General features: G+C 42.1%; 1 protein-coding gene across 6 annotated transcripts in view; it reads right to left on the bottom strand.

Annotated features, from left to right (window-relative positions):
- RERE (arginine-glutamic acid dipeptide repeats) overlaps positions 1-22,694 on the bottom strand; it is a 534,579-nt gene that overhangs the window by 4,828 nt on the left and 507,057 nt on the right. For 5 of the 6 annotated variants that reach the window (XM_068240704.1, XM_068240707.1, XM_068240705.1 and 2 more), the window contains 3 exons: positions 19,972-20,043; positions 9,440-9,583; positions 4,862-5,042 (listed from right to left, as the gene is read on the bottom strand). In XM_068240704.1, the coding sequence (XP_068096805.1) occupies positions 4,862-5,042; positions 9,440-9,583; positions 19,972-20,043 (397 nt within the window). The remainder of the gene's footprint in view (positions 1-4,861; positions 5,043-9,439; positions 9,584-19,971; positions 20,044-22,694) is intronic. The other variant, XM_068240709.1, reaches the window with a different exon arrangement.

The raw sequence follows: 22,694 nt of genomic DNA, 5'->3' as shown, positions 1-22,694 counted from the left end.
AAAATATTAGGTTTTGATCAATTATGCAGTATACTTCTATTACTGACTTTGCTTCTACTGCAAAATTGGTCAAACCCTTTCTGTTACAGAAATGACATAGCAGCAGCAACCTCCACACAGTGTTTATAGAGGTTATCAGCACTTGAACAGAAAGAACTATGTGTATAGAGCCAGTTTAACCTTGTAGAGGTAGTGAGAAAAGTTGCACACAGATTAGTCAGGCAGAGACCAGCAGACTGTAGCTTGCATACTGTTAGTATAAGCACAATTTAACAATTGCATTACTGAGAAGGGGCTGATTTTAAGTTGTTGTAAGTGTACTGTACCAATTTAAAGGACACACACACCACACACTAAGTATTGGACACAAAGTGGAACTAAACTCAGAACTTCCTCTCTGCGCTAAAAGATTAGCCACAACATAGTTACATAGTTACATAGTTACTTTGGTTGAAAAAAGACATACGTCCATCGAGTTCAACCAGTACAAAGTACAACTCCAGCCTGCTCCCTCACATATCCCTGTTGATCATAAAATCCCTGGATTAACATCATTGGCATTACCTAGTAATTGTAGCCATGGATGTCATTCAACGCAAGGAAAGCATCTAAGCCCCCTTTAAATGCAGGTATAGAGTTTGCCATAACGACTTCCTGTGGCAATGCATTCCACATCTTAATCACTCTTACTGTAAAGAACCCTTTCCTAAATAAATGGCTAAAACGTTTTTCCTCCATGCGCAGATCATGTCCTCTAGTCCTTTGAGAAGGCCTAGGGACAAAAAGCTCATCCGCCAAGCTATTATATTGCCCTCTGATGTATTTATACATGTTAATTAGATCTCCTCTAAGGCGTCTTTTCTCTAGACTAAATAAACCCAGTTTATCTAACCTTTCTTGGTAAGTGAGACCTTCCATCCCACGTATCAATTTTGTTGCTCGTCTCTGCACCTGCTCTAAAACTGCAATATCTTTTTTGTAATGTGGTGCCCAGAACTGAATTCCATATTCCAGATGTGGCCTTACTAGAGAGTTAAACAGGGGCAATATTATGCTAGCATCTCGAGTTTTTATTTCCCTTTTAATGCATCCCAAAATTTTGTTAGCTTTAGCTGCAGCGGCTTGGCATTGAGTACGATTATTTAACTTGTTGTCGATGAGTACTCCTAAGTCCTTCTCCAAGTTTGATGTCCCCAACTGTATCCCATTTATTTTGTATGGTGTTAGACCATTGGTACGACCAAAATGCATGACTTTACATTTGTCAACATTGAATTTCATCTGCCATGTATGTGCCCATATAGCCATCCTATCCAGATCCTGTTGCAATATAACACTATCTTCCTTAGAGTTGATGATTCTGCACAATTTTGTATCATCTGCAAAAATAGCAACATTGCTCACTACTGTATCCACTAGGTCATTAATAAATAAATTGAAGAGCACTGGACCCAGTACAGACCCCTGTGGGACCCCACTGCTAACAGTCTCCCATTTTGAGTATGATCCATTGACCACAACTCTTTGTTTTCTGTCCATTAGCCAGTTCCCTATCCAAGCACACAGACTCTTCCCCAGTCCTTGCATCCTCATCTTTTGCACCAGACTTTTGTGGGGAACAGTGTCGAATGCCTTAGCAAAGTCTAAGTATATCACATCTACAGCATTCCCAATATCCATATTAGCATTCACTACCTCATAAAAGCTGAGCATGTTAGTCAAACAGGACCTGTCTTTAGTAAACCCATGTTGATGCTGAGAAATAAGATTATTTTCTACTATGAAATCATGTATAGTATCTCTTAGTAACCCCTCAAATAGTTTGCATACAACTGATGTTAAGCTTACAGGTCTATAATTTCCTGGATCTGATTTTTTGCCCTTCTTAAATAATGGGAAAACGTGGGCTGTACGCCAATCCACTGGGACTCTGCCAGTTGCAAGAGAGTCACAAAAGATAAGATAAAGGGGTTTATCTATAACTGAACTTAATTCCCTTAGGACCCGAGGATGCATGCCATCCGGGCCAGGTGCCTTGTCTATTTTTAATTTATTTAGTCTTGCCTTTACTTCTTCCTGCGTTAAGTATTTAATATTACAGTTAGAAGATTGAGACTCTTCCGCCTCTGTAATTTGCAACAGTGCTGTTTCCTTTGTAAAGACAGAAGCAAAGAAAGCATTTAATAACTCTGCCTTACCTTGGTCATCCACCATTGAGTTCCCACCCTCATCCTTTAGGAGTCCTATACAGTCAACCTTTCTTTTTTTAGAGTTGATGTACTTGTAAAACTTTTTTGGGTTAGATTTGATATCCCTAGCGATTTGATTTTCAGCTTCGATCTTTGCCAGCCTAATTTCTTTTTTACAATTTTTATTGCACTCCTTATAATTGCTTAGTGCAGCCTCGGTCCCCTCCTGTTTTAGGACCTTATAGGCATTCTTTTTCCTCTTCATTTTATCTTTAACCTTTCTATTCATCCATAGAGGCCTTTTTTTATTCCTAGACATTTTGTTTCCATATGGGATATACATACTACAATATTGATTGAGAATACGTTTAAAAGCTTGCCATTTCCCTTCAGTGTCCTCCCCTTGTAGTATATTATCCCAGTTCACCAAACTTAGTGCCTGCCTGATTTGATTGAACTTTGCTTTTCTAAAATTCATAGTTTTAGTGGTCCCGCTGCCCCGTGGCCTATCAGTCACCAGATCAAACGTTATCATGTTGTGATCACTATTTCCCAAATGTTCTTGAACCTGCACATTTGATACATTATCTGGTCTATTCGAAATGATCAGATCCAGTAACGCATTCCCCCTAGTTGGTTCCGTTACCATTTGAGTCAAGTAATTGTCCTGTAGTGCTGCCAGAAATCTGCTGCTTTTACCAGAATGGGTAGCCTCAATACTCCAGTTAATGTCTGGAAAGTTGAAGTCGCCCATAACTATGACCTCATTTTTACTTGCCGCTTTTTCAATTTGCTGTAGTAATTGCAGTTCTGCAGCTTCATTAATATGAGGTGGTCTGTAGCATACCCCAATAAGCAATTGGCAACTTTTATTTCCACCATGAATATTTACCCAAACGGACTCCACATCTTCGCAATCTTCCTCCATCTCATCGTTGAGGACAGCTGTAAAAGAATTCTTAACAAAGAGACAAACCCCTCCACCTTTTTTTCCTGTTCTATCCCTCCTGAACACATTGTATCCTTTTAAATTGGCTATCCAGTCATGACTTTCATCCATCCATGTCTCGGTTATTCCCACAATGTCATAGCCTTTGTCATTCAGAATGAACTCTAGTTCATCTATTTTATTTGCAAGGCTCCGAGCATTGGTTATCATGCACTTTATATTTTTACCACCACATTTACCAATTTTGTTTACCTGAAATGGGCTACTTGAAGTTTTACCAACCTCCTTAATCTTTACACTGTCCCCACCCCCCTCTCCACCCCCCATAATGTTAGGCTCCCACTGTCTTTTTACCTTATCTTGTCTATATGTTGAGACTTTATCCTCCCGCCTCCCCCCAGATCCTAGTTTAAAATCTCCTCCAACCGTTTAGCCATCTTCTCCCCCAATGCAGCTGCACCCTGAAACCCTTTATGGAAAAAAGACAATTCTTCATTAAAATTGATAGAAATCCCCCAAAATCCCTGAAGGTTTAACTTGGTTTTACTTTTGCAGGGAGCACTGAAAGAGTTAAGCCTCAGTGCAAACTAATTAGACACATTGATCTGGCTAAACAAACAAAACACAGAGGCCCACATGCAATTAACTTTTTCTTCTGAGTTATCTCCTACGTGATAATTTTTATCTTCTCTTTAACCACTTGAGGACTGCAGGGCTAAACCCCCCTAGTGACCAGGCCATTTTTAGCAAAATTGGCCACTGCAGCTTTAAGGCCAAGCTTCAGGGCCGCACAACTCAGCACACAAGTGATTCCCCCCCCTTTTCTCCCCACCAACAGAGCTCTCTGTTGGTGGGGTCTGATCGCTCCCCCCATGTTTATTTTTTTTAAAATAAATATTATTGTTTTTTTTTTTTTTAAAAACCCTGTTTCTTTAAATTTCTTCCCTCCCTCCCCACAGCCAGCCAATTATGCCGATCAGCTGTCATAGGCTTCTGCCTATGAGAGCCGATCGCTCTCTTGTCCCCCATGGGGACAGCCGTGTCACACGGCTGTCCCCAGTGCAGCGCTGCTGCTCATCGCAGCACTGCACCTAGTAAATAGACGGCGTGATCGCCGTCTAACAGTCTCCCGAGCGGCAATAGCCGCTCGGAGACTGAAGGCGGGGCGGAGCTCCACCCTCCGAGCATGAGATGCGCGCGCACCATGCGTGCGAGCTCATGCAAAACAGAGCCCCAGGACTTTACGCCAATTGGCGTTAGGCGGTCCTGGGGCTGCCGCCGCGGCCACGCCCATTGGCGTGACGCGGGCGGCAAAAAGTTAAAATAACTTTTCAGCATTTTACAATTAATAAATGTACCCAAAAGTTGGTGAAAAAGTACTATCCGTACTATCAAAATTATTTTGATAATCTTCTTGATTGCTAGTAGCGCAAAAGGCATTTTATAACGAGGTGCACAAATATCACCTAGGAGAAAAGTGAATTGCATATGGGCCAGAGAAGTTAATTTATTCAGCAACACTAAGTGGAGTAAAGACATTTCATTGTGTGCGTTGCAAGAGTTCTGGTCCGCTGTATACAGAACCAAACTTGCTTACCTTCGACTGACTAGAAACATAGCACAATCCAAATGGAAAGTGAAACTACTTCAATAATGAACTGTATAAAACTGCGATCATATTTTGGGTCACAATTTCAGTTTTACAAGAAATGGCCAGGTTTACCTGTAGTAATCTTCTTGGCTAGGTAAATGTCCACCATGCATGTGAGGGTGACCATGTAACCACTGCTGTTCCATTGCCAACCTTTGCAACTCAGCAGACTGGGCATGCATAGCCTGGAGCTGGTGAGCAGCGGACATTGGTGGCGGGAGACCTGCAGGCAGATCCCGAGCGTAGTGGGCACCTGAAACAACACAGTAAGTGCATGTGAGAAATTAAGTTTTCATTTAGCATCTGCAAATAGCTACATGAATTAGAATGTTAAATGTGTCCATCTCCATATAAAGAAGGAAATGGGACTCCACCTGCATAAGCTGCTTTTCCTTAATATCATATCACAGCAACAGTATGCACGACTCGACTGAAATGTCAGGCATGCTGTTGTTGTGATATGATATAAAGTAAAAGTAACTCGCAGCTCATTCAGGTGGAGTCCTGGATTTTTCTTTATGAGGATTTGTACTCGTCTATTAGAAATCTGGACCTTACTAGTTTGACTCCCCGGGACATATTATGTGGTTTAAATGGCAATTAAGTGGAGTTCGACAGTTTGCATAAAATCTCCATCTCTGCATTTTGTTCCAGAGTTGCTAACTGGAGAATGCTGTCAGAAAAAAGGATCTAATTCTTTTATTAGAATGACTTGTAAGATCACAGGGCTACATAGGTAATTTGCATGTTAACCACTTCATGTTCACGTTTACTAAAATGATTGCTTTTCCTCTATTGGGAGTGCTGGTGATCATGCTTAGCCAACCCCCCAAAACGCAAACTACTTTCTGCAAAATGAACGTTTATAGAAGGCTTAATTGTGCACCTTTAGTGGGTAGGAGCACCCATGCGCGCATTTAATACCCTTCACTCCAAGCAGTCATTGGAAAGCTGACACCTCAGGGCAAAGGTCAAGAGTTTTGCTAACTGGATCCTGTTCCAGTGATCACCATGATAATTAACTATACTGATGACTCAGTCATGACACGGCAGTAAAGATAGACCGATTGCTACATTACAAATAAGCTTACTTTTCTAATAATTCTAAAACATGCATCAAACTCCACAAAAACTACCTGGAGCCAAAATATTTAATACACAATTGGTTCAATACGACTTCATTCAGCAGAATGCAGCTGCTGACTTTAGGAAAAAGTCGCCCTGTATAATACAATATAACTATGGAAAGATGGATATCATTTTAAAGCTCTCTTTCTCCTCTTTCTGACGACACCTAAATCGTCACCCTACGCCTTTTAGTTTTCTCTATTTTCGCAATCGAAATCGCAGCCGTGGAAATTTCGATCGCGAAAATAGCGAAAACTAAAAGGGAGAGCTTTAAAATGATATGCATCTTTCCAGAGTTTCTGCACTGCTCGGAGTCCCTTTAAGTGGTTTATTATACAGAATGGGATCATTTTAGTAGTATTTTCCATTCAGATATCTCAAAGCTTTAGCAGAAGCACTAAAAAAAACAAAAGTATGTGCTTTGTGGGGTTTTGAAAGACTTCTCAAAGGTGCATGTTTTTTAGGCAACCTCACCCATGCACAGGTGGGGTACTTAGCTCCATGAAATCCACCTAGCTTAGACACTAATTTCCCCACCTGTGCATAGGTGAGGTTGCCTGCAAAATATGCACTGTAGGGGAGTCATGAGGACAGGTTTGAGAAACACTGGGTTAGGAATAGTAAGTGGAGGTCAAGACTATTTTCTGTCGTCATGGATAGCTTGGTTGAAAGCTTTCAAGTGAACATGAAACCAAAAATCTAGTGGACACACTCCAGTCTGTGAACGAACACAGCCATATTGCGCAAGCGCCATTAGGGTTCGCAACTGTGCAGTAGCATGAAGATGCTCATGCATGGAAGAAATGAGCAGTTCTGTGCTACTGCGCAGGAGCAAACCCTAAGGGCGTCCGCACAGTACAGCTATCCTCATACACTGATGGGAGTGCGGTCCCAAGAAATTTTGTTGAATAGGTTTCAGAGGGAGCCATCGAGGCAGTGGAGGGGTGTAAGGAGACCCGGAAAGCCACTGGACTATCCATAGGTTTCCCCCTACCGAGGGAAGTATCTGGGGTTATTAGTTGTTTTTTTTTGGTTTCAGGTATGCTTTGAGGTTTATACTGCTGTATCCTTTTCAAGATGTCACCATGAGTCCTGTCCCAAACACAACAGGGAATTAGAGAAAGGTTTCTCAAAGAAAAAATTGCCCCCTTTTTAAATTGGTTGCTGAACATAAATTAACCCCAAACTCTTGTGATGCTAACTATAAAATGTGTTTTTTTTTTCACCTTTGTTGTAAATTAGCTGGAAACCTCTCCAAAGAGAACAATAGCCTCTTCATAATATCAAAAACTTAAAGGGAACCAGAGAGGAACATAATAAAAAAAAAAGAAAAAGCTTTTATACAAACCTGGGGCTTCTCCAGCCCCATAAGCCTGGATCGCTCCCACGCCGCCATCTTCCGCTTCCTGGATCGGCGGTACCGGGTCCCGTCACTTCCGGCGGACGCGGCCAATTGTCCACATCACAGGGGCTCCCTCCATACTCGTACGCATGAGGCTGCGCAGTAGGCAGCCTCATGCGTACGTATATGGAGGGAGCCCCGTGTGATGTGGACAATTGGCTGCGTCTGCCGGCCATGACGGTACACGGTACCGGCGGATCCAGACAGCAAAGGGCGAGCGATCCGTGCGTATAGGGCTGGAGGAAGCCCCAGGTATGTATATAATCTTTTTCCTGGGGCCTCTGGTTCCCTTTAAACTCTTGATTTTAAGTCATGTTTTGGGAATACAATACCATTTTTTACAACTTTGCAAGTTTACAGGTAAAAAGGCCCGCCCATTAAAAAAAAACCGGTGCTAGACCACGACTGCATCCCCCAACTCCCCCCGCCATGCCCGTCCCAACCACTGCCCGAAGTCCGCCCGTGTGCCGTGCATGCGCGCCAGTCACAATGGACGCACGGATACAGGGATAGGGTTTTTTTGTATAGGATAGCTGATAAACCATAATAGGCTGAACCTTCCACTAGGTCTCTAACGTCAAGAGGTCTCCATCTGTGCTTAACAATAACAAGCCAAGTGAAGACACTGCTACTCCTGCTACAGTTTTTGTGATGCAGAAATAGCATGCCAAGCAGCAAGTGTGAAAAGCCTTTATAATGGCTGTGGTGGGAAGATGAAGTAAGGAATTTGGGCTATACCAGCACTGGGCAAACTACGGCCTGCGTGCGCTGCTTCCTTCTCCCCTCCCTCCCTGTAAAGTTGCGAGCTGGAACCAGGGGATTTGAAATGCACCTCACTCACAGATGTCCTGCATCGCGTCTCCATGGCAACATGACGTCACGATGCGCCAGCATACTACACGTTGGCAGCCACTGTGTAATATGCTGGCACGTCCTGACGTAACATCATGTGACGCCCTGTTAATATGGAGATGCGAAGCGTCACATCGGTGAGCGAGGTTAGTTTCAAATCCCCTGGTGCCCACTCGCAACTTTACAGGAAGGGAGGGAGGTTGGAATTTAAGGAATGCGGCCCGAGCCACGTAAAGGTTGCCTGGGCAAAAAATACCTGTACAAAAAATACCAAGACAGTACATGATTCAGTTCAACTGTAACTTTCCAGAACTGAAAACCTGGCTGCACTTAGCATTCTGAATTGTCATTGTTGTATGAGAAATGTCTGAAAATGCAAAAGCTTTATATAGCTTAGAATCCATGCAAGTTACTAACAAGAAACCATGTCAGTTCCCTTACTATTTTAACCACTTGCCGACCGCACGCTTATACCGTGCGTCGGCAAAGTGGCAGCTGCAGGACCAGCGACGCAGTACTGCGTCGCCAGCTGCAGGCTGATTAATCAGGAAGCAGCCGCTCGCGCGAGCGGCTGCTTCCTGTCAAATCACGGCGGGGGGCTCCGTGAATAGCCTGCGGGCCGCCGATGGCGGCTCGCAGGCTAAATGTAAACACAAGCGGAAATAATCCGCTTTGTTTACATTGTACGGCGCTGCTGCGCAGCAGCGCCGTAAGGCAGATCGGCGATCCCCGGCCAATCAGCCGCCGGGGATCGCCGCCATGTGACAGGGGATGTCCTGTCACTGGCTGCACAGGACGGATAGCGTCCTGTGCAGCCTCGATCGCCGGGGGGGGGGGGGAGCAGGTAGGAGAGGGAGGGGGGAATTTCGCCGCGGAGGGGGGCTTTGAGGTGCCCCCCCCCCCCCCCCGCAACACCCAGGCAGGCAGGAGAGATCAGACTTCCCCTGCACATCATCCCCATAGGGGGGAAAAAAGGGGGGCAATCTGATCTCTCTGCCTGCAACCTGATCTGTGCTGGGGGCTGCAGAGCCCACCCAGCACAGATCACTCAAAACAGCGTTGGTCCTTAAGGGGGGGGGGGGGGTAAAGGGTGGGTCATCAAGTGGTTAATGACAGCTGGTAGTCTTGTATTTGTATAATTGATCGTCTACCAAAACTGAGGTGGGAATGGAATCCATGATGGGTGTGTACAAAAAACAACAAAAGAAGACTTAAGATCACTAACCACATCTATGTTCCAGTGTCATACGACAGCCTATCATACGTACCAAAAACTGGGTGCCGCAGCATTTCGTGTTCATGAGGTGGTTGTGCTAATAAGGGGTTTGGTATGGTACCAGGAGGGTATGGGAAGCGTGCCAAGTGAGGTCCAGCCAGTGGGTCAACCAGTGGATGCATGGGTCCTGCTGAACCTGAAATAAAACAACATAGGTTATTTCACATTACCAGACTTCTGCAGGACGTCACAGCACATCATATCCAGAGAGATCAGGACTGGGAGATTGGGGTTTTGCGAGCTCATCAAAGGATCTGCCCTCACTAACCATTAGCAGCAGAATTATTTTGCCAACCGCATGCAAACAATGCTAGTAACAGCACAGCTGCCCTATGAATGGTCCTTCCTGGTCCTGCCAAACTTACATTTTGAACAAATGGAAATGTGGATCAATAATCATAAAATGAGTGCATTTGTGTTGTGAATGGCAGTGAAAGTCCAACATTTCCAGTGTACACTCTGCCCAAAAGGATGCCAAATCGGAAACATATGCCAACAGAAGCATTAGACAAATTACTTCAGAGCAAAATCCCTTTACAAAGCAGCAGCACAAACCAATCCAATCCTGGAGATTACACTGCAGCAACAAACCCATACCTCCCATACAGGTGTGCTTCCGCCTTCATCAGATCAAGGCGGATCTGATGAAGGCGGAAGCACACAAACGCGTTATGATGCTGCAGACACTGTAGCTGCAAAGACCCCCACTAATTGCTCCCCATGGACTTTTCCTTTTTCCATCTGGACACCAGTGCTGCTGGCCACAGTGATGGACCTCAGAGGGAGAAGTTGTGAAAGACTGCTCTGCTAAACCCACTGGTTGGGTAACATGCTGTTTCATGACTTGAATCTTGTAAGAGTAACCTTTACTTTTTAATGTGAAGAAATAAATGATAACGTGTCATAGAGCGCTACTGTTTCCTCTAGATTGTAAGCCTTTGGGCAGGATCCTCCTCCTTTCGTGTCCTACCTGATCTTGCACCTCCATTACTGTGAACCCATGCTATGCATCTGAGTGAACCTAACTTGCCTAATCTCCATGCTCCATCCAGTGACTGACTAAGCATTACCTGGTACTCATACTATGCTGTGTGATCTGGTTTTCTTGTATTCCTGTATTGTCATATTGCTGTATGTCACCCCTAAATATTGTCTGTAACCTAAATTAATGTTCAGCGCTGCGTAATATGTTGGCACTTTATAAATACAATAAATACTGTTTGTTTTCCATATAATCCACTTTTCCTACGAGTTCGGGAGCTACTGAATGGTGGCAGGTTAAAGGCCTACAAGAACCTAGGATCCTAATCGCAGTGGAGCACTGTCATACACTTGGAGCTGCGTATTTCATCCAGCTACCCTGCCAAGACTTGCTATCTCCTCTCTCCAAGTCATGTCTTCTGTAGAGAGAAAATGCTCCATCTCTCCTTTTCCAAATATCAGTACACATCCAGAGGCTGGGATTGTTAACATTTCCCATGATTCTACTAGAAGTATCGCCATTCCCGTCTTTATACAGATACATACAGTGGGAGACTTTAGATGCAGATAGTTAGCTGGAGGCACTGATCAGTAGCTTTCAGATGGAGACAATTACCTACCATCTTTGATGAGTAAAGCATTACATAAGTGTAAATGAACTTTGCATTGCAAGTTCACTTCTCCTCTTAAAGGATACCCAAAGTGACATGTGACATGATGAGATAGACATGGGTATGTACAGTGCCTAGCACACAAATAACTATGCTGAGTTCCTTTTTTTTCCCTTTCTCTGCCTGAAAGAGTTAAATATCAGGTATGTAAGTGGCTGACTCAGTTTTGAGTCAGACGGGAAGAGACTACAGTGTGACCCTCACTGATCAGAAGTTCCCCTTTTTATCTCTTTCTTGCTCTCAGAAGCCATTTTCTGCTAGGAAAGCATTTTATAGTTGGAATTTCTTATCAGTGAGGGTCACACTGTAGTCACTTCCTGTCTGAGTCAGGACTAAGTCAGCCACTTACATACCTGATATTTAACTCTTTCCGGCAGAGAGAGACAAAAAAAAAAAAAAAAAAAAAGAACACAGCATAGTTATTTGTGTGCTAGGCACTGTACATACATGTCTATCTCATGTCACGGTCACGTCACTTTAGGTATCCTTTAAGCATAATCAACCATAAGCATTATCAACCATCAGCTCAGTTATTGAGGTGAGTAGCAACAGCTGATTGAGTGAGGAGTACCTACCCTGCCACAACTATAAGAGTGCCTACAAAACATTGCCACAGGCAGCAAACTACCACAAGAAAAGCACTAAAGTGATCAGGGTTTCCACAGCATAGGTATGTGCTTTTTTATGTTAAAGAGAACCTGAACTGAAAATAAAAATTAAAACCATACGCAGGTCATACTTACCTCCTGTGAAGTCTACTCCTCAATCGCTATCTCCTCTCCTGCGTCACATTTATCCACTGTGATCCACGGAATTCTCCGTCCTCCATTTTAAAAATGGCCATTACCCCATAACAGCTTCCTGGTCAGCACACTGTTAAACTGAAATATCACCCACTTGAGCCATAGGGAAACATGGACATTACCTTGCGCATTCAGTTGTAACTCACAGCTGCTGATATATAACTGACAGCAACTGGTATATTTCAGCTCTGACAAAATATTGTCAGAACTGGAAGGGATCACTGTAAGAAAAAAATCATGAGCTTCTGAGAGCAACTGACAGTGAGGTTAGTATGTAATATTTATTTGCAGCTACGTCGTGTGTTTATTTTAAATAATTTTACTCGCTTCAGGTTCCCTGTAAGCATAAGGCATAAACATAAGGCATACTATTAGTAAAGTCTACAAGCCACATTGCATTAGCTTATTCTCTACTGAAAAGAGGAGGAAATATCCATTCCCAGTGTTTGTTTTATTAGTGAGTTTTGGCCAAATCAGCACATTCTATGCTTGCCAGTAAATCCACAGTGATACGCTAAAGTTTGAGGGTTGCACACACTAATCAGCAGCACTAGTATGATTTTCAGTGAGCCATAGCTGAACTACGTAGGTCTGTATTTTTCAATGCCTGCTTTAAAGAAAAATACCAACATCTGAAATTGAGAAAAAAAAATTATACATGCTCTGAAAAGTCAATGTTTGCTTGATTAAGATCAAAAACGGATATGCCAAATCTGGTTTCGTAGTTTTTGTAGCACATAATTAAAACGGAGTGACATATAGAACTAGCTAAAGACCCGACGTTGCACGGGTAAGTATTTGTTTTTGGGTCTGGCCACTTTTTCTAACCTTGACACACAGTCTTTCAATGACTAAATGTGTGAGCTTTGGGGTCCTTGGCATCAATAATATGAGATTGAAAGCAGTTCATTTCAATGTTCCCATTAATATCAAACAAATCTGACCGGCTGTTTGTGGCTCTGCCCCTTTTGCAGAGTTTGAACCCCAGTCACCCAATGATTGACTGTAGCAAGTTTGAGGCCTCTGCCATTAACAATGTACAGGGCAGCAATTTAAATATTCCCCTTTAAAATCAATAGGTGAATTTTGATGTTGTAGGCTCCACTTTCTTGAATATTAATCCGAATCACCCAGTAACCAACTCTGCAGAGTTTAAGAACCCTGCCATTAAAAAAAATGTAAGAATTGCAATTTAAATTTTCCCATGTAAAAATGTGGTTGTTGGCTCCGCCCACTTTTCATAACCTTGACACACAGTCACTTAATGATGAAATTTGTGAGCTTTGGAGTCCTTGGCATCGATAATGTATTATACAATTCTGATTGACTTTTCTGAATTTGAACCCCAATCACCCAATGACCTAGTGTAGCAGGTTTTGAGGCCTCTGACATGGATGGCAGCAATCTGATTGGCCGTTTGTGGTTTCGCATAGGTTTACGAGGGTGGGGGGTTAATGTGATGGAGAGCCCCAGAACCTATCTTCCCAGGAAGCAAGGGATCTGTATACCAAGTTACGTTGAAATCTGTCAAGCTGTTTTCAAGTGATCGGGGCACATACATATGTATATACATACAAACACACACAGACAGGGCGTTGCACGAGTATGTATTTGGTGGTTGTTGGGTCCCTTGGCCACTACTTCTAGACACACAGTCAGTCAATGACCAAGTTTGTAATCTTTGAGGTCCTTGGCATCAATAGTGTGAGAATAGAAGCAGTTCATCAGTCAAATGTGATTAGCTGTTTGTGGCTCCGTCCCTTTTCAGAATTTGTACCAGTCACCCAATGACAGCCTGTAGAAGGTTTGAGCCCTCTGCCATTAACAATGTAAGAATTGCAACAGTTTAAATATTCCCCTTGAAAATCAATAGGTGAATTTTGATTGGCTGTTGTATGCTCCACCTACTTGAATACTAATCTCAGTGACCAACTGTGCCAAGTTTGGGAACTCTGTGTAAGAGTGGCTGGAGTTGACATTTAAAATGAATGGCTGAAATGTGATTGGCTGTTTTATGCTAACTGCCCACTTTTTCGAAGTTTTTAACCTCAGTCACCAAGTGACCAACTTTGCAAAGTTTGAGGACTTCTGTTTTATTACTGTGAGAATGGCAGCCTTCTAAATTTTCCCATTTATGTGAATGGGTGAGTTCTGGTTGGCTGTTACGGTCATGCCCAAGTGTGTTGGGGGTAGGGGAGGGGGCCTGAGACCTCCAGAATATGTCTTCCCAGGTAGTAAAGGGTCTGTATGCCAAGTTTTGTTGAAATTGTTCAAGGCGTTTTAAAGTGATCGTGGCGCGCACACACACACACACAAACGTCTGATTTTATTTATACAGATATGGACAAAGCAGTGTGGGTCATCAAGGGCAGAGGTGAGCAGTTCAGAGGGTCTGAATGCCTTAAACTGCTCTGTGCAATGACTATTCTCACCACCCAATGCCTCACCTGCAATTGAATAGTACTGGTGGGTCTGTATGGATCAGGATACGTTAAAGAACTCCAGTAATTGCTGGACAGAGTGGGCAATAATCACCACTGGTCTATAGGCAAGCTCCATTCTACACTCCGGCTTTAATGCAGCATACAGGAGTGTCATCCTCCTCAGAGGTTCTGTACAATAAACTGTGAAGAGACTGAGGAAGAAACATTTATGCTGAATCCAAAATGTCCCTTCCTGGATCGCTCACAATCAAACACTGTCCAACCACTCTCAAGTTGCAATGCAAAATAAAAAAAAAACTGCAATCGTCCTCAGTATACATAAAGCAACAGCAGAACTTACAAAGAAGGAAGCCATCCAATGATTTTATCCTTTTAACTACTGAAAAATGTCATACACATTTGATATTAGTATTGCTAAATATATTTCTCTATGCCAAGAAAAGTGCTTTTCTGAAACAATGTTATCAGACGAGTGAGAGTGAGTGTGTGTGCGTACACAATACCCTTCCCTCACATAAGTGCTTATTTCCACTGGGAGCTGCCTCCATTTACGATTCAGCCAAGGCTCCAGTTTTGCTGCATAGCCGCAGCCTGAGTTGATTCGGCTGCGTGCTGCATAAATCTGCAGCATGCTGTTCATATTTGCACTAAAGTGCGATCTGGACGGCAAGCCATGTTACAGATGAGCAGAGTTTCCCTGTGCAGCTCGCATGTGGGAAAACGCTGTGAATCTGTATATAGAGTAAACAGGCCCACAGATTAAAAGTCTCAAGCTGATTGGATGCCTGAAATTCCTGAAATCTGTCCTGTTTATGTGAATATTAACTATGTCCTAGATAGCTTATGCAATTCTCAAATGCAAAATGACCACCAACAATTATGGCAGAACAAACAAATGACATCTATATTACAATACACAAGAAAATGGTGCTTAGTCTTTTAATCACCCTTCCAGGTAGATCCATTTTACATGTACCGCTGTACTGTTCAGAGTCCAAAAGTCTAGCTCTGCACTGCAAAGAAGAGTACTGTAACTCAGAGCAACTAGCCCCCACTTTATTGCAGTAAAGGTAGCTAGCAGATCATTTCTAATCGATTGCCATGGGTCACAGCTACATCTTTGCATTTCTTTCAGATACCCAAGATTTTTCATGGGCCGCACCCTTCCTCTGCAATTCCCTTCCAGAGCACATCCGTCACTCTCCAACCTTTATATGTTTAAGCATTAAAACTCTTAAAACTCACTAACTTGGGCCATTGTCACAAACACATTCTAACTTGGGCCATTGCCCTTCAACCTCTGGCCAAGTTGTGTGCCTTACTAAATACAGTAGAACATACGACCACACTGCCTATAGGTACAAACGGTCCTTATTTAATTCAATTCACTATTTTTCCTTTAGTTCTTATCTTCTGTTTAAAATAACTTTTAAGCACTCTGCAATTGAAAAAATACTAAAAAGCAAGTGAAAAGGTACTGTCAAAATTATTGAGTATTTTCTTGCTTGCTGGTGGCTTAAAAGGTATTTTATTGATAAGGTGTGTAAATAGCACCAAGGTAAAAACTTATGCTGGGAATACACGAGATTTTTCATCAGATATAATGTCTAATCATTTTTCTGTTCGATTGATCGTTTTTTTCTGATCGATTTCCATTCACTTCTATGAGAAATCGATCAGAACAACAATCGAAAATCAGATTGGACATGTCGGAAATTATCAAACCATCTAGCTGCCCAAAACATTTCATGGTGTATTCCAAGCATTAGGAGTGACAAAACTCACAGTGACAGCAGAGCTCCGTGAGCCAGTCAGGAGCCAATCATTTCATCGGCTCCTGACCTAGTGATTACTGTGAGCCAATCACAGTAATGACAGGTTTAAACAGGGAAAGGACGGCTCTGGTCCTTTGGCATTTTGGGACTGAACGCCTGTGGCCCCTTAACGACCAGAGCGGTCCTTTCCCTATTGTGAGCTGTGATTACTGTGATTGGCTGACCGTAATCATGGGGTCAGGAGCCAATTAAAAGAAACAACAGAGCGATCACGTATAGCGTCCAACGACTACGACAACGTGAGTGCGTGGAGGTTAATCATTGGAATCTACATCCTCTCAGAGCCGCACACTCACCTGCAGGAAGTAGATTCCAACCACGTTGGTCCAGAGAAGATTAAGGGGCCAGAACAGTCCGGTCCCAAAGTCATTAAAAATATATGTTAAATAAAAAAATCCATATGTTTAACACTAAACCTAATACAAAAAAAAATCACTATGCTCCCTTTAATAACATGCCTGTTTACATGTTTATTGAATGATAGTTACCGGCACAGCATGAAACTTACTATTGCCAGGCTGTAGAACTGGCATATTGCAACCAACAGACAGCAGCCAGGTCCACATATTGATTCAGCAAAAGCACCCACATCATGCTATTATCTGGTCACCTCCCACAGCAAATCCAAGCAATGCAAGCAGATTTCACTAATGAAGCATTAGCCATATTAGCCAGGGCAGATCCAACACCTCTAATCATAAGGATCCGGTAACTCCAGGGATGAGCAGCAGTGAGTGACAATTTCAGTGAAGATCTAAAATGTACTATTTGAAGATACCTGTGATTGGAAGGTGATTTCTACTAATTAGGTGCCATTGACAGGAGTATGAAAGAACCTCCAGCCAAAAAAAAAAAGTCTGAATGGCAATACATATATGTATTCTATGCACTGTGTACAGTTAGATGAAAATATAAAGTTTACATTTGGTACATCAAAGTGGATAGAACAGACTCACATCTATAGCTGTTGCAGCACTTCCTTATTTCTACCCTCAGCATGGTGTCCTCTCCACCAGCCTGTTTCCCTCCTCTGCCCCTCCCTCCCCTGCCCTCTGCCTGCATCAAATTACTTCTCTTTTTACAGTGTGTAGGAGAGAGAAGATACAGGAGAACTGCTGTAGCCTGTATTGTCTGTTTGCTATAATCTTTATTTCAGATGTCAGTCTGCCTAGATTAGGTCACATGAACATGCGAGGTGGAGTAATGAAATCAATCCCCCAAAATCCTTTGCACCTATGGTTTGGAAAGAAAAAAATGCCAGAGCCCAACTTCACACTGTGGGCGGGGATTTCTAAACCATATGTGGAATACGGGGGTGAGAAAAATCACACTATGGCTTCGATTCATAAAAGTGCCTGCGAGCGGGGAAAGTGGAGCGGGGAAACACCGCTGTCGGTATTTCCGCCTTCAGGGTGGTAATTCATAAAAATGTTGCCTGTTGTGACAGGCGTGCGGAGTTACTCCGCTGTAGGCAGGCGTTAGGCTGTCGGGAGACATGCGGAAGCCGGAGAAGCAGGCGGAATCCCTCCGTGCGGTGTTCTCTCTGCAGCTGCTTGGGAGGTCTGTCCCATTCACTGCAACGGATTCCGCACGCTTCTCGCCACATCAGAGGTAGCGGTAATACCCGTCCGCATACCGCTACCTCTAATCTTTATGAATTGACATTTGTTACTTTTGCTGTGATAATCACCGCGCAAGGCGGTGATTGATCACTCTGCTCGTGGATGTCGGCTTTTCATGCGGAAAAAGCCTTTATGAATACATATTTTGCTGTGTGGTCGGTAAAGCGAGCGGCTTTCTGCATTTCCTCATGCGGAAATGCTTTATGAATTGAGGCCTTTGTTATGTGTGATCTTATATATCTTGGCAACTTATTAGGTTAAAGGCCTCTTGCACACTGCAAGTGATTCCGATTCAGATTCCGCTTTTTAATCAGTTTTTACATCCGATTCAGATTCCGATTTGCAGTTTGCTCCCTGCACACTGCAAATCGGAATCTGAATCGGATGTAAAAACTGATTAAAAAGCTGAATCGGAATCACTTGCAGTGTGCAAGAGGCCTAAAACAAACTGTAATTTATAATTTAGGTACACTTAAAGGAACTCCTGTCGGCCCTTTTTATCAGCTGACCAACTTTTATGGTAGCACACAGAAGGAAAGAACACTTCTAGAATGATAAAGACTTCAGTCTGAAATCTGGTGAAGGGCATATAAAGCTAATGGTTTTGTATGCTATGTACCAGAATTTTCACAGTAATAGATGTTAATGTATTATTATTATTGATGGCAGGCTGTGTATCTTTGTACTTGGATGGAACCTGACGTGACATACATTTGGGACTTCTTAACGAAGGCTAGTATTTTTTTTTTTTACTTTATTTAATAGAGTATCCATAAACAATGTTAATTAGGTATGGTAGCTACCTACTTAGAACCCAGCTGGGTGTCAGTGATTCTCTCAACATCCTCTATGGGTAAAACTTTATTGAGAATTCAAATCCCAGAAATAAACAGGAAGTTCTACTCAGAACAAAGTCCTGGCAATTGATGGAATAGTAAGTGAGGAGATATCTATCAAGCAGGAATACCTAGAAAGGATCTGGGAACACACAGTATGTTTTTCCTGTTCGATTCTTCACTCGATTCTCTTATCTTCCACTCATTTTTCTTATTTTTTCCATTCACTTCTATGTGGAATCGAGCGGTAAAACGATCGAGAGGAATATCTGACATGACAGAATTTATCAATCGAACGCATCTATCGAGCAGGAAAACAAAACGTGTGTTCCCAGCATTACTCTTCCTCTGCTCTTTACACAACTTTAAGAAATTATGAAGAGCATTCCATTCCTATACAGAGCACAACCTACAGAAAGTTGTAATTGTGTGTCAAGAATGCCTCGACCAGAGTAAGGTGGCTTAACAGTATGCTGGGAAGATTTCTGAGCCCATAAGCTCCTTAGTATTCACAAGACAACTGGATAAATTTGGTTGCAGGAAGACAAAGCAGAATTTTATCCTTGCAAGATGCATTGAAAAAAGTGTACTTAGTCCGTACAAACGTATGTAGCATGAGCTCTGCAAAAGCATTGAAGGTATAATCATAGTAGGAAAACAAAAATGACTGCGGGAAATGATGGCACAGTTGTCTATGCCATACTAATAGAACTAACATTCCAGTTGCTAAATGATAGCTAGCAGCAGCTGACACAGATGGTTTACAGTTTTTATAAACCCGGATAATGTTTAATAAAACATAAAATTATACCTGGCTAAAGCAAACACAAAGCATTTATCCAGTTGTGCCGTGTGCATGTAAAAAAAGATGCCGGGAAATTTGGGCACAGGGTGAAGCCAAGAGACAGATCACCCTGCTCTTGAAAATGTCCAGGCTATTTTCAATACTATTCCCCTACTGGTATGCTCATTATATAGGGGAAGATGCAATTTGGGCTCGGCTAGTGCCGCTATAGTCCTAATTCACATTACAGCATATGGCGGTGCCCAAATAGTGGGCATTGCGCAGTACTTAAATTACCTGTCTCGATTTCTCCCCTGTATGCTTGATCACTGCAACTGCATACAAGGCAAAACTGCTTCCAAGTCTGGAGTTACCGGATATACTGCAACTTTAGTGTCTACACCAAATCCAACAAAGCAAAATATGTTTAACATTCCCCCTCACGTTTTAGTTTTTTTAAAATAAAATTGGGGCTCGCTTTTCACTTTGTAGGATAATCCCGGTCTCCCGAGTCCTTCTTCTCACTTAAAATGATTGCATTTATTTACCAGGAAAGTGGACTGGAACACATGTCCCGTTTTCAGCCACGCCCGGCCAAGACTTAGAGTTACAGCAGCAGTCTATTAAAAACACATAATATCGTAAGATGCCGCCATCTACACAACATCACACAGATGTATAACAAATGGATATTAGAAGCTACCAAAATAACAGGCTGATCTGGCCAGGAAGTATGCTGAACCACCCTAGGTTTGATCTGTCAGTCTTTTTAAAGGCTTTTAGCCACACTATTTATTTTCTTTGTGACCAAAGGCCAACAGCTCAGAATTTATCTTATAAAAGATTTGCCAAGAACACTTCACTTCCTTTCTGTAGCCCAAAAATCAAGATACAGGGCACCAAAACTGACCATTTATGTGGAGTGCAGGGTGCCCAACCTGTAACAGAATCCATGGCAACAACTAAATCTGGTGAATATTGGCTGGCAATATTGCACAAGGGACAAAAGAAATGATATCTGAAAGACATATGGACTGGCTGAATTGGCCCTTGAATGACTGCACCTTCAATCCCACCTTAATTATATTCAAGCAGATAACATTTGGGTGGGGGATACTTAAATGACCATTCCCCAGTGCCTTATGTAAGAAAGTAAATGGTCTCAGATGGCAAAAGTAACCGGCCATAGAAAAGCTGTCATTTTATCTAGACCAGTTCAGAACCTTTGAATGGATGTCTAAATGAAACTTGTCCTATGTGAAATATGGAGCTGTCAGCTGTCTAGTTTATTCTCTAGCTTCAGTACTTCTGGACTTGCAACAAATACGTAAGTGTCTGAAAACTTGACCTGCATTCTTGTCCTAAGCAAAGGCTCAGACGTTATAAGTAAGGTATCATAATCATCATCATTTCTCATTCTGACAGGTTTCCTTAGCCTAGTTATTACAAGAAGTCTATGGTGTCAGAGTTGCATAACTTTCTACCTTCAAGAATACAAAACGCTAGAGGTTAGGAAACCATTCTAGAGTTAAACAAAACGTTATAATACTTCTCTATCCTTCTTCAAAACTGCAGTATTTATTCTGTAAAGTAATACTCCACCAAAAAGCAAAACAAAGAAACAAAAAAAGAAAAAACTCAGACAGCAATCTGCTAAATAGCAAACAAATACGTCACAGAAAACAATGCTCTCTTATTAATGAACTTCAACTATACAGAAGAAGCAACTGTCCTCTGTTCTAATCGAGCTGAACTCCTTGCATATTATTTAACACAGGAAATATTTTCATCAGTTTTGGTATTAAATACAAATAAAATTTATAATCGGAACTACCTGTTTTAGGTTTCTGTTCTTAGAAAGTTATTAATTGAAGTTTCCTAAAGTCCTTCTAGTCAGTTGTCCAACTTCCTTATGGCGGGTCAACAGAGGTGTTAGTATCCGAGTTTCCTGATTTGGAAACCTGGATTATGCTGCGCACTACACTTCAGTACCTTAGCTAGTGGAGAGGGTTATGAAGAGGTCAGTCAAGTGCAGTTCACACCGTGCTTTACAAGACTTCTATGCTTTTCCTCCTACTGGCTTGGAAGGAGGATGCATCAGAGTCATGTGAAGGGCGGCATAAGCCGCAACCCCATGACTTAGTCCATTGGCTGAGGTACTTAAGTGTGGTGTGTGGCGCAATTAGGAAACCCGGATTCAAACACCAACATTAGTCAACAGATCTCCTCAAATGCTGGAAGAGCTTGCTCTGGAGTTTTTTAATTTTTGAAGGCGAGACATACTCAATTTTGCATTTCATTCAACGGTCTCTGAAGCTACCAGCCAAACTTTAACAAACCCATTCTGTTGTGCACTAGGCGGTAAATTTCACATTTGAGAAGTTCAGATTACTTCCTGAGGAGAATGAATATTGACTAGAGAAATATTTCTAGCAATGTTACATTTCCTACATAATGTAAAGGGAACTTTTCATAAAGAAAAAAAGCATTACAAACTTTACTTGTTATTCAAAACCAATGCAACCAGTCTCCACAGAGTTCCTCTTTAGCCTACATGTGCATTACCAGCAATAACATAATACCAGGAGTACCTGGAAGCTTAAAGCTGAAAACATGGAACACAGTTTCTTCTTCTCTTAATTTAAAGTCAACTGGAACAGGTGGTAATTGGGCATTTATTAATAATGTCCCTGGGGTTGGGCTTACACTACACAGACTACTTTGCTTCCACAAATGTAAAGCATTCCTGGATATTCAAAGGGTTAAATATATTTTCACAAGCTGCTAATGTTTAATGTTTTATCTCTAAAAGAATAATTCTAAAGATATCATTCAGAAATGAGAACAGCTCAATAGGAGGAAACGGCCAACTACTATACTGAACAGAAATACCAAATGTAAGACTTAATATTCCATTATTCACAGGAAACCTGCTATTCTCTCAACAAATACACTCAAAAACAACAAGCAAAAGTTATGCTTAAAGCTGAACTTCAAACTAAGCTAGACCTAATTTGCTTACCCAAATCCCTGTGCAAATGGACAAGAGAAAAACGAATGTATTAAATAAACATTCATTAGAAGTAGGTTTCTTTAAAATTGGTTTAAAAAGGAGATGTAAAACTGCCCACTTTGTTTTGTTTAATATTCATTTTTTTCCATTCCTTTTTGTCTCAAATAAGAATATGAACCTTTTAGTTAAGCCCATGTACTTTGTAAGACTTTTAGGAAACTATTTACTGACAGGTCAGACAAGGAAAGCCAGGACTGT

Source organism: Hyperolius riggenbachi, chromosome 6 (assembly GCF_040937935.1).
Source record: "Hyperolius riggenbachi isolate aHypRig1 chromosome 6, aHypRig1.pri, whole genome shotgun sequence".
In the NCBI taxonomy this organism is placed as follows: Eukaryota; Metazoa; Chordata; class Amphibia; order Anura; family Hyperoliidae; genus Hyperolius; species Hyperolius riggenbachi.
This window is presented reverse-complemented; position numbering and strand designations above follow the sequence as displayed.